The sequence below is a fragment of the Hydractinia symbiolongicarpus genome, chromosome 4 (assembly GCF_029227915.1).
Source record: "Hydractinia symbiolongicarpus strain clone_291-10 chromosome 4, HSymV2.1, whole genome shotgun sequence".
NCBI lineage: Eukaryota > Metazoa > Cnidaria > Hydrozoa > Anthoathecata > Hydractiniidae > Hydractinia > Hydractinia symbiolongicarpus.
The window spans coordinates 26,104,762-26,117,838 of record NC_079878.1 but is presented as its reverse complement, the minus strand read 5'-3'; the positions used below and the strand labels follow the sequence as shown (position 1 = coordinate 26,117,838).

At 35.5% G+C, this 13,077-nt stretch overlaps 1 protein-coding gene across 1 annotated transcript; it reads right to left on the bottom strand.

Moving 5' to 3' along the window:
* Positions 1-2,442: 2,442 nt before the first annotated feature.
* On the bottom strand, positions 2,443-5,481 carry LOC130642388 (uncharacterized). Its single transcript, XM_057449474.1, has 4 exons — positions 3,222-5,481; positions 3,039-3,063; positions 2,538-2,657; positions 2,443-2,446 (listed from the first exon to the last, which is right to left on the bottom strand). Exons 1-4 carry the CDS (start codon positions 5,479-5,481, stop codon positions 2,443-2,445), a joined length of 2,409 nt encoding a protein of 802 aa, XP_057305457.1.
* Positions 5,482-13,077: the final 7,596 nt, after the last annotated feature.

Here is a 13,077-nt window from a genome sequence, read left to right as displayed (position 1 = left end):
ACGTTTTTAACTTCTGCATCTGGCACTGTTAATGGAGCAGAAATCAACGCGATTAATAAAGAGACTAGTCGATTAGGCCCGTGGAAAAATCCACTCAGGCAGAAGAACAATAAAAAATTAGAAGATTTTAGGAATTTTGATGACGTCAGCAGTGTCCTGTTTATCTACGTAAAAATTGAATGCGTTTTTGATAGTTGTAAAGGCCTGTGGAAAAATGACAAAAAAGCAGTAAAAATAAGGATAACTTACGAAAACGATAATGTTACAAAAAAGAAAACTTGGGATTTTGTTTTCCATAAACCTCCATAAACCTAAAAAATAATAAATTATGATGATAATATTTTAATATTTTTGTTTCCTGTAAAAAGATAATTCAATGGTTACATACAGACCGTATAATATTAATATATTGATAAGTAAGTTACCTGCAGTTGATGCTTCTTGAGTCTTTTCAATACCAAAAATATGTGATGCAATTTTAACATGGCATGCCCTGACTTTTAGTTCATGAATTATCTCCTTAAAAAGAAAATAATCCACCTAACGAAGCGCGCCACGGGAAGGCAAGTCATGGGGCTTTGCGCTTCAACCTAAAAAAGAAAAAGAAAAGTACGTAGTGTGCTTTTGTACTAGAGAGAGTTAATAAGGTAAGTTTTGGGCAATATGACCAATTCCAGTAGCTTGTGAGCCCCCAATACCAGTGAATGTTGAAGTGAACTAAATGTATTTTAATGTTTGACTACATAATATAGATAACATTAACAGTTTTTATAAGAACAAAATGTTTGAACATATGGCTTCAGAGGCCCAAAAGTTTAGAACATGTTAAGAACATTTAAGTCTTTGACAATATCACGAAGTACGGAAATGCTCCTTTACACTTACACAAAAAATGACAAAATCAGAGGAAAATTACGACCAATTTAAGAACAATTTGAAAAGTTGAAAGGCCTTCTTTAAGTGTTCTTATAAAAAAAGATGTACCATAAAACATTGGTTGGATTAATCTTTTTTTTGTTATCAAAATAACTATTATAAATAACTATTATAATTACTATATTAAAAATAAATTATCATTAAAATAAACCACTCAACAGACAAACAAAAAAACGAACCTCTGAGGTATCGATTACAAAAAAACTGAATAATAGCACATGCATGAAATTGATAAAAGTAGAGTATACAATGATCAATAATTATCGTACAGGGTGAAATAATGGAATAATTGAATAAACATTTTTTACAAAGTCAGTGTTTGTAAACATTGCTTAGATATAAATAATAATGCCAAATAGAATAACTAATTGCCGTTGTGGTATTATCAGATACCTCAGAGTAAAAAAACTAAACACATACACGAACATAAAATCTAATAATTTAAAATAATAATAATTTAAAAACTTAATAATAATAATTGTTGTTTGTAATGGTGCAGTTGTTGTACTGATTTTGAACAGCGTATGTGTGTTGATGTTTGTGCTTTTGTCTTAGGTGTTTTTTTTCCACGAAAAATTGGGTAAATCCTGACCCCCATGTGCTCTCCACCACTTAAATGATTTATTGGACAGGGGGCCAGGATTTTGCTTTCTATAAGCCACGTAAGCTGTATACGTCAAAACTAAAAAAAGATAAAACAAAATGGAATATGTTATAAAAATAATAAAAATAGACACTATTTATTATGAACATATCCGTACCTTCTTTCTTTTTTTCTACTTGTTTTTCTGTGTCATCTAAAATATTTCTGTTATAATAATCTGGAAGGAAAAAATATATTAAAAAATTCCATCCTAAAAACTTCAATCGGTTTTTTTGTTAATGAATTTCAGTTGAATTAAACCCAGACGTATAGTTAAAGTTTGACTTAACCCTATTCTGTTTATCCATCTTCAACCTTTTTCGTATCTGTATGTTTTTTTTTTATCTATTTTTACAGACTTCTTACTTTAAAAATTTAATCAAATAAGGATTTTTTTACCTCATATTTTTTATTTTATAAGATTGAGTTTAAAATTCAATTTAAAGATCGAGTTTTTACTCCCGTTTAACACCCTGAAATAAACGCTGATATTATTTTTAAAGTTGTTAGAACACCTGATTTTAATGTTTCCTCACGTTCAAAAGGTGCAAAAAATCAGTAAAGCCACAATCATTTCAATCATTTCAAATTTTCTAAGTGTTTCTAAGTGTTTTTTGTTTGTTCTGATATATAAAGATTTACAGCTAGTTTAATTAAAAATACTGCACAAAATTTTGCACAGCCTTAAACCGCAATAATTGATGTTGCAGAATATATGAGAAAGCGGACTTAGAAATAATTTATGTTGCAAATTTCTTTTCTTAGTCCTTAGTTTACAATAAATCATTTTTAAATTTATACGTTCATATGCTAATCACTTAACAAAGTGCACCACGCGAAGGTAAGCCATAGGACTTTGCACTTCACCTAAAGAAAAAGAGATGCATGTGCAACACAACATTTAAATAAAATGTATCAATACTGTACTTTTAGGATTCACAACATATTTTTTGCATACAATAAATTTGAAAAAGCCAAAATAAATATCCGCAAAAAAGTAGTATCATCAGCTTTTTGTAAGGGTTGTAGCACTCTTCCCAAATTCACTGTTTTTAAATGTGAATACGAAATTACCATCCTGTTCAGTACAGTCAAAAGATATTATTTTGTTTTCCAAGACTTTTCTTATCAGATAAAAACCTCCCCCCCTGACTTTAGGATACTGCTGAACCCTAATTATTCTGATGAGCCTTATAAATGTATAAGACATGGGTGCACCGAATAGGAACATTTACCCCCATCAACAGTGCACGCTACTCTCATGTTGGCAGTACATTTCGCACAACACGGCGAATAGATATAAAGAGCAAATTATCTATTTTGTTTACTTTATATTTGCATTACATATACTACAACACAATTGTTCAATAAATTATGTAAGAACCTGACGGTAAACCACATTTTGAGTATAACATTCCCTATTAAAAAGCCCTTGCCTGGATGAGGGAACAACACTTACTCGAACATCACCAAATGCTCTTGCTCTAGAAAAAGCAACATACAGCTGACCATGAGAAAAACATGGCCTGCGCAACAATATTCCAACCTTTTCAAAGGTTTGACCTTGTGCCTTGTTTATTGTCATAGCATAAGACAGACAGCCTTAGTGGAAGCTGTCTGCGACGTAAAACAAAAGGCATACCTGCATCCGAAGGTGCAAGTTGCACCCTTGGAATAAGTACCCTATCTCCAATGGCATTGCCAGTGAGTACTTCAGCATCGACACAGTTGTCATGAAGACGTCTTATAATTAGTCGAGTGCCATTACATAAACCATTATTCATGTTTATGTTTCTTAATAACATAACAATGGCACCAGTTTTTAATTTAAGGCAATGAGGAGGCATACCTGAAGGTGTGATACTATTTAAAAATTCTACCGGATATTGATTCCGTTCCTCCTCCTCATCACACACAACATCATCTGCGCTAAAATAAACTTTTTCTTCACCAGGCAACAGCGCCAACACCTGATCATTAATGGTTAGTGAGTCATCATTTGTGGGTGTTAGTACCACAGATGATGCCATAATTTCCGGTGAAAGATTCCTAAACAAAGTATCAACAATACATTCATTTTGTATCACACATTGGGATGGCACTTCAATTGCGCCTTGGAAAGGTTCTTGCTCCCGAACAGGTAAAACACCTTTCCCAAGTTGCAGAAGCCATGCAGCAAATTGTTGTTCTCCTGGCCTTGTTCTCATGTTTCGATGTAATCGAAATTCTTTAACCAAGTGCCATAATGGAGAACTTTTTAAACACATGTCCACAATTTCAGTTGGTTTTCCTTTTCTGACAACAGGCAGTAACTGTGAAAAATTACCACCTAAAAGAACAACTTTACCTCCAAATGGAAGCTCATTATTACAAATATCTTGTAGAAGACGATCTATTGCATGAAAAGCATGCTTAGGAATCATGGAAGCTTCATCAAGTAAAAATAGACTCTTTTGTCGCAATTCTGCAGCATAAGCAGAAACCGGGGTTATCTTGCATGTACTGTTCTCTACAATAGGAACAGGTAACCGGAATAGTCTATGAATGGTGGTACCCTTTTTCAAAAGTGTTGCTGCTATGCCAGTAAATGCAGCAGTTCCAACTTGAAAACCCCTACCTGTAAGTTCAGAAATACGGTAATTATAAGTAAAGGTTTTACCACTACCACCAGCACCTTCTAAATAAAACAGACGGTTGTTTTGGGCTGCATTGTTAGCAACATTTACAACAGCTTCTATGACTGCATTAGCCAGTGCAGTCTGTTCGTCAGTAAGTTGAGCCCTTAGTTGAGAAGCTCTTTCAGCCTCCATAGCTACATCAATGTTTTCAGCTGGGGGTAATTCATCTAAATGAGGAAGATTATAATCAGTAAGAGATTTACCAAATTGCCTAAGTACAGAATTAATATCTTGAAGCAGCCTGTACTCAGCATGTTCCTCATTCATTTGGCGAATATAATCTTCATACATTGCATCCTTGTACCTTGTCCACAAAGTAAAAGGATCAGAAGGTTCGCAGTGAGTAAGTATCACAGCAAACAGTTGCCTTAATTGTCGAGGCATCTGAAAGTTAACAGCTTCCTGCAAAGTATTGTTCCATTCAGTATCATCTTGCAGGAGACCACGCAATAAACAGGCGTCACGAAATGTTTCAGCAACATTGCCATTGACAGTTCGTAAATCTTCAAAAGAAGTTGCACCAGGTGTATGCAATAGCAACATACGTAAATAAAAAAGCTCACCTGTGCGAGGACTCACACTATACATTCTGGACACAATTTTACCATGACCGCGTTGTCTTGGTTTCCAAACTTTGTTCTTATTAAAAACAAAATGAAGAGGAATGTCTGGATACATATATTGGCGAGCATCATGATTCTCTGCATTTAACACAAACCAAGCTGTTAATTTTGTAGCCTGATCTGCAGCTCTGTCCAGAGCCTCTTCAGCCTGTCCTTGCTGAAAATAAACAATATGGTTTTTTGGCAAGTGCACTGGCAATCTATGGACAACATGAGATTGTTGGTGCATGGTAAATTCAAAAAGACGCCATATGGCTTCCGGTGCACTGACATACCGTGCATCTAAAAATGTCTGCACCTCATCATGATCAATACGTTCATTGATCTCAATGTTGGCACAATCATGACCTTTATAAATATATTTATAGAGGTATTTAACAGATTTAACAGACATGCACGCCTCCAAGTTTATATGTGCATTGTATTTCTTGGAAAGCCATGGATTATATGGAACAATCCAGCGATTATCTACGTCAACATTATTGACATTGATATGTATACCATTATCACGACGTCTATATAATGGATATCCGTTGACTTCAGCTACCGTAGATGCTAAAAAGTTCTTTGGAAAACTTTTTGTGCAAACACCATCTTCCATACATCTGGAATTAGGATTCAGAAAATGATCTATATATATGTATAATTATTAATGAAGCTAACTTGTTCAAATTTAAGAACTATAGAATTTCTTACTCGCAGTTTCTATGTTCCAAGTTATATAGATTCTGATAACCTTTGTTTTGGTCTTGTATCTATACTAAAAACCATAATAGAAAGAGAAACTCTTTTAACTTAGGTATATATATAGGATACTTTAGCTAGACAGGCTTCTTTTCACACATTTGTAACAGTCTTGTGGCAGGCAAACAGATAAGGATGACGTGAGTAGTGATGTAAAGAAGCTAGTTAGACTGCTAAAAAATGTAGATAAACTGATATTTTGCTGTCTTTATCTACAACTATGGCTACAACTATGGCTACTTCTTTCCTTTCTTTTTCTTAACTAACTAACTATGACTGAAATCTTTAGCTTTTAACTAAACTTTTTATACAACACTGTAAACAACGATCCATGTGCTCAACACATTTGTGTAGCATTTTAAATAATTAAACACGCAGATTAGTTACGCACCTGGGGATACAATTATGCTAGCTTTGTTGTTATAAACAAATCAGAAAACGAAAGTATAAGAAACATTTCCCTTCTCTTTTTATTTCACTTTTATTTATGCGCACCTACATTTCCGCCTGAATAGGATATTTCTTAACGTAGTAAAAGTAAAACTCATAGTTAACTTGAAAGCTAGCTGATGTGCTGTAGCTATATTTATTAAAATGTGATTTGTTCTCTGTATTTTAAAAAATACCATCAACATTTTTATATTTTTATATTTGAAAACAAAGATGTATTAGCTACCCTATCTATTAACACAACAGTGAAAGAGGAGAGAGTATTTAAAACTTTACCTGTAAATCCCCTTTACACTTCTCATTAACTGTATTATTTGTTGTTCTTTTTATTTGCTCACGGTTTTTTTTTGTTAATTCGCCTTTTTCTTTCTCTTCTAAATTTTTTAAGTTTTTTAAGTTCGTCTTTTGTCGCGAGAACTTTAAAAACAATTTTTTTGTTTGTTTGTTTTTACGCCAAGGAAACTTTCTATTCGAATGCCGTCCCGTTCGAAAGTACGTATTTGAACGAATCATACTGCTTATTTTCTATCACGTGGTTTCTAACGGCTGCGAGACAAATGTAAACAAAACAAAAAAACTCGAAAAACTCGCGCATTCGGGTGGTAAAAAATATCGTGTTTGCAAAAGTGACAGACAGACACACTTAGCGTATTATTATAAGAGATGAAAGCGTTTGTTCAACCAAAAAACAAAAAGAAATACTCATCAGTTCCAAGCAACATAAAGAATGAAGTTGGAGAATACGCTCTTTTGAATGGCACCAAATCGGCACTGGAGAAATTCAAGAAAAAGTATCCAAAATATACTTTCTTCCGAACGTCAGTGAATAATTGGAAAAAAAAGATTCAGAAGAACAAAAATCACTCTGTTTCATCTACTGTACACGAGAAGAAAGGTAGGCCAAACCTCTTACCAGACGAACTTATGCTTAAAGTGAGAGATGTGATAACTGGAGTACGTCTGGCTGGAGGTGCTATTTCAAGAAAAATGGTTATAGCAATTGGTAATGGAGTCGTCAAGGCAAACTGTCCATCAAAACTTAAAGAATTCGGTGGTCATATTGTACTTACAGGAGGCTGGGCTAGAAATGTATTGAAATCAATGGCATGGTCTAAACGAAAAGGAACGACCGGCAAAATCGAGCCAAGTGAACAATTTTTACTTGAAGAAAAGCTCACATTTCAACGACAAATTTCCGCTGTTGTCAGCGACGATGATATTCCTAAGGATCTTATATTAAATTTGGACCAAACTCCTTTATCTTATGTGTCTCCTGGAAAATACACTTTCAATCCAAAAGGAGCAAAAACTGTTCCAATTAAAGGCATCGATGATAAGAGGCAAATAACAGCTACTTTTGTTATCAGCATGACTGGTAAGTTTCTCCCGATTTAACTTATCTATGAAGGCAAAACAAAAAGATGCCTCCCAAAGTTTGATTTTCCAACTGGCTTTAATGTTACATTTTCCAGCAATCATTGGTCAAATACTGAAAAATCAATGGAGCTATTTGAAGATATTATTTTTCCGTACCTGGATAAAGTCAAAGTAAATCTGAATTATCCAAAGGAGCAACTATCGTTAATAATCATGGATACATTCAAGGGGCAGGATAACGAAACTGTTCTTCAACTGTGGCGAAAGAATTCTTGCAGAGTTATAATAGTGCCCCACAACCTAACAAATAAGTTTCAACCACTGGATATAACCTTGAACAAGCCAGCAAAATCGTTCATTTCCAATTGTTACAATGAATGGTTTTTTCATCAAGTTTCCCAGCAGTTAGAGAAAGGCATAAGACCTGCAGATATTAAAGTGTCGCTTAATCTAACCGAATTAAAGGTGATGCATGCTAAATGGATTTCAAAACTTTATGAATTCTTATGTGCTCAAGATAAAATGATATTAAATGGCTTCAAAGCTGCTGGTATAACAGAAGCAGTGGAATCTGCTAATGCTGTCTTGGAAAGAATTGAAAACCCTTTTCGTTGTTAAAATATTTACTTATTTTTCTCTGCTATTTGTATGAACAGTTTGTTGTTGTTGATTATGTTGTTTTTGATGTTTATATTACAAAGATACCATTGTTAGCATTAAATTAAACAGTAGGAATTCAAAAGAACTTCTTTAATTTTCTTTCTCCTTTACCAGGTTTGGTTTTACAGGATCATTATACACTAACTCTGTGAAAAAGCTCTCCACCAATTATGGTCATAAATAATTGAACCAATCATTAACCGAGAAATTATTTGCTTTTATCATCTCACGTGGGTTTAAGAGAAAGCTATTGGTTCAATTGGTTCAAACTTAGTGTATACAAAGACATAATATAGCGGAGCTCCGCTATTTGGTGTATACTCCGTATAATATTACGGATGAGGCTTCATAAAACGACAAAGTCTAAATTTGATTAGAATCCCTGGAATCACTTTGGAAAGTCAAAAAACTAAAAAATTGGAGGTTAAAAAGTAATTCAAAAAATCGGCAAATATTACTAGTCGGTAAAAAAAAAGTCGGTAAAAATTTTCGGTCGGCAAAAAAAAATGTCGGTAAAAAAATTGGTCGCTAAAAAATTTAGTCACCTAGCCAAAATTTGGTCACTTTTTGCCGACTTTTTTTACCGATAAGGTATGTTGTAACTTTTTATCAACTAGATTTTGCACCTTGCATGCTGTTCTTTTTTTTATTTTGTGTAAGATTTGTGTGGAGGATTTAATGCTATTTGATATCTGATATTTGGTGTAAGATTTTTTTGTATATGCACTGCTGAGGTCAGCAAAGCATCTAAAGCAATCTATTTATTCATTGGGCTTTTGCCTAAGTGGATTTTTCCACGGGCCTTATCGACTATCTATATATTAATACGCCAGTACCGTGTCTCTGTGACAGGCAAAGTGGATGTCTTCATTTTCCTTTGATGTTGCCGAAAAATGCATGTCTAATATGGTAAATATTCAGACGTTACGGCGCGACGAAAATAACACAACTTTAACGTCAATATCCTATATTAAATTAATGAAGCCATTACAGTGCACCTAAAACTTTGAGGCTAAATAACTTGGAAACGAGTTGGTGACGTCAATGATTTTTCACCGCGTGCGTAACTAGGGACCACTTGGGACCAATTTGGGTAAGTTTCCTAAACCTAGGTCCCCAAATCTGTTTCGGACTGGACGGGTTGGTACTCTAATATCTCATTAACCGCTCATGAAAAGCACATGATCATATACATTTTCTTGATCAGCATCAAATGACGCTTCTTTTTCATTTTTATCCTGCCTCAGTGGATGTTCCACGGGCTTTATCGACTAGTGTCCTATATTAAATTAGTAAAGCAATTACAGCGCACTTAAAACTTTGAAGCCAAATAACATTATAACGTCATCAAAAAACCTTTAAACCCTAATATCTCTGCAACCGTTTGTCTAAGATACATGATCCTATATATTTTCTTGATCAGCACTTCAAGATCTATAAGATAAAAGTAACAGCAGGTATACAAATTTCTGAAATTTTTTTTTTCTGGTTTAATGATATTAGCACCTCTGAGCAAGTAAGTCCATTTTTTCAACTGCCCTTGACATCGACTGTACAATCTTCAATAGATAACTTTTTGGAGAGCGAAGAATTGTCGGGTGTTAACTCGTACTTCTGTCACTACTGCAATAGTTATCAAAATGCAACAGTTGAAAAACAGGTCGCAGAGTGCAGTTCAATTTTGGTTCTGCAATTAAAGCGCTTTGCCTATAACAAAGGTCTTGTGTCTAAGGTTTGCTCTCCTGTCACATCTTACCCGGGCACCGCTGCTATACCTATCACTGTAGACAGTGAAGTCTCTTGTCGCAAGCACTACAACTTAAGGGCTGTAATTAACCACTCTGAAAATTAGAACAATGGCCATTACACTACTGTTGCTTATAACCAAGTGCATGGTAGGTGGTTTCATTGCAACGACAGCCCAGTGGTCCCTTGCAAACAAAGCTTGCTTAATGGTGTACAACCTTACATCCTTTTCCCTGAAGAAGTTAGGTAAATTGCAGTCGGCACCACAACTTCCGGCTTATGTCAGCAAGGGGGTTTGATTATTCTTAATTTTTTATTATCATTATTATTTTTTTTTGTAGTCTTGTCTTTGGAGAGTGACAACTCCACTTATTACCCCGGTCAAAATAAAAGCGAAAACCAAAAAAAATTACGCCAGCAAGGGGTTTGACTGTACCAGGTCCTATCTTTGGAGAGTGACGACTCCACTTATTACCTCACTCAAAAAACACAAAATATTGGTCTTATGCACTGGTCTTATCTTGGAGAGTGAGGACTCTACTTCTTACCCCAGTTACACAAGATTGTACAGAGTAGGACAGATGAAAAGTTATGAATGAAGGAAATGTCTAGTTCCTCCTGAAGACTGTTTGCAGAACTCTTTTGAGGTGACTCAGTAGACATTTTGGGTACCTTGGTTCAGGATTCTGATTCGAAACCCTTGTACCCTTTACAGAAGTCCTCTCCTGCTATCTCTGTTTGTTTGTTCAATTTTTGTGCCAATTATCTCCTTGGAAAAAGGAAAAATTGTGTTCTTTTATGTGAGCATATTCTTTAGAGGTTCAAAACCTCTAGAATTTAAATTTTACGACGTAACTGGTTTATCATTGTGCTCAAAAACCATCCCTAAGCGTGACTAAGGTAGCTATAAATAGCTAAAAAGGGGGAATAGCATAACTCATAGGTTAACTAGCTAATGGAGTTTGAAGCTAGCATTAGCTACAGTAGCTAGGACACCCAGTTAAATATAGTTAAATTGGGTATAGCTAGGTAGTTATTTATGTTTATTAAGATACATAAAAAGAAACAATAGTAATGTAAAAATTATGACAATTTGCAAAGGTAAATAAACCAAAAAATGGTGTTGATTCTTCAATAACTAGTTATACTTATTACTATATAACGCATTTTAACTTTTTTCTTAGACTCTATTGATCCAAATGACTCTTATTTTTGTATTCAGAGCGTAATCTTCTCTAACTCAATATTTACAAAAATGTGCTCTTGTTGTTCATAGTGTGCATACCAAGTTGGCCACTTGGTATGCACCAGGTTGGCAATATGACATCTCCCCCTTTCTTCATTTATATGTCATGTGCAGTTCTGTTAACTAAATCTACTGCTAGTATTTTCTCCATTGTTCTATTGGTCTCATGCGTCTCTTAGGGTATTGTTTTCGAGGGCGTGAGATGACGGTGGGTTCGTTTGTGTGGCTGCTTCCGCTTGGTTGTTCTTCTTCATTGTTTTCGTCTTTTTCCTCGATATCTGCTCCTCTTTGTTGGAAATGTGGTAGTGGTGCCGTTTTGGGCAATGGTTTAAAGTGTGTGCTATTTCGTGTGATAGTATGAGAGTTGTCGGCAGCGGTTGCGGTGATCATGGAGTGGTTTTTTTGTATGATGATGTATGGATGCGGATCGAATTTTGTTCTAAATTTATCTCGGTAGGGCAGTCGTACTAGTACCTGGTCGCCGATTTTGAAGGTATTTTCCCGCCTCGTTTGTGTACCTTCGTTAAACATGCGTTGCGATTTGTGGATGTGGTCAGTAGATAAATCATCAGTGTTTACGTCAACGTGATTTGTCCAGTCAGGTAAAGTCGTTTTGATTTTACGATTGAAAATCAGGTCCGCCGGAGCGGCATTGGTTGTACTGTGAGGTGTAGTACGATAAGATAGCAGGAAGTTGTAGCATGCAATTTGCCAGTCTCGGTTTTCAATGGAGGCTTTTCTGAGACTGTTTGCCAGTGCTCCCATAAAGCGTTCGATCTGACCGTTGGCTTGAGGCCAGTATGATCCTGCGATGCATAATTCCTTTTTTTTCATGTATTTACAGATTTCAAAAGATTTGAATGGTGGTCCGTTGTCACTAACTAGTTTGTTCGGATAGCCAAATAGGCTAACTATTCTTTCGAAAAGTTTAATGACGGCTGCAGAATTGGTGCTTTTTAGAAACCCGATTTCTGGGAATTTCGATTTCCAATCCATAAAGACTAAAATATAGTATCCGTTGGGAGGTGGGCCTAGAAAGTCCACGTGTACGGTATGCCAAGGGTGGGATGTATGGGTGTTGGTTTTACGGGCTCTTATTTCCTGCTGATGTTGTGGCTTGGTATGCGATGCAGTTTGTTATTCTCGTTTCGATAAGTTCGTCCATACCTATAAAGTATACTTTCGATCGCATTAGGGCTTTAGTTTTGGTTAGACCCTGGTGCCCGGAGTGAGCGAGCATAACTGAGATTTTGTGTGAAGAAGCAGGCAGTACAACACGGGAGCCCTTTAGTATAACCTTTCAGTCAGCGGTGACTGTCAGTTCTTGTTTGAATTTGCTAAACAACTTCAGGTGGGTGGAGTTGACGTTTTTAAGATGCGGATGTTTATCAATTTCGTTTAAAATATGCCAGTTACCTTTTAAAACTAAGGTCATCAGGCATTGCAAGAATTTGTCTTTCTCGGTTTCGGTTTTTATTAGATCCAGAGTGATCGCGTTGGGTGTGGATATATCGGAGATAAAGTTTACGTATCTCTCATTCTTTTCGGACGGAAGACTTTTTGAGACAGGGTGACGGCTACAATAATCAGAGATGTTGTCTTCGCTCTTGACGTATTTTAAATTGAAATGGTAACCTTGGATACTCAGAAACATGCTTTCGATGCGTAGTGGTAGAGTGGACAGCGGTTTTGTAGTAAGGTTACAATCGGTTTAGGATCGTTGTAGATAACGAATTTTCTCCCCAGCAGGTAAAGGCGATTGCGTTCACATGCATATTTGATACTGAGACATTCGCGCTCCATTTGCGAATATTTTTGTTTTGTTTCCGTGAGTGATCTTAATGAATAGCTGATAACTTTAGCATCTTTGTGCCCAGGCGTTTTTTGTAATAAAATTGCTGAAACTCCCACTTTGGTTGCATCGCAATAAATAATAGTTTCTTTTTCATTATCGAAATAAGTTACACACGAGTC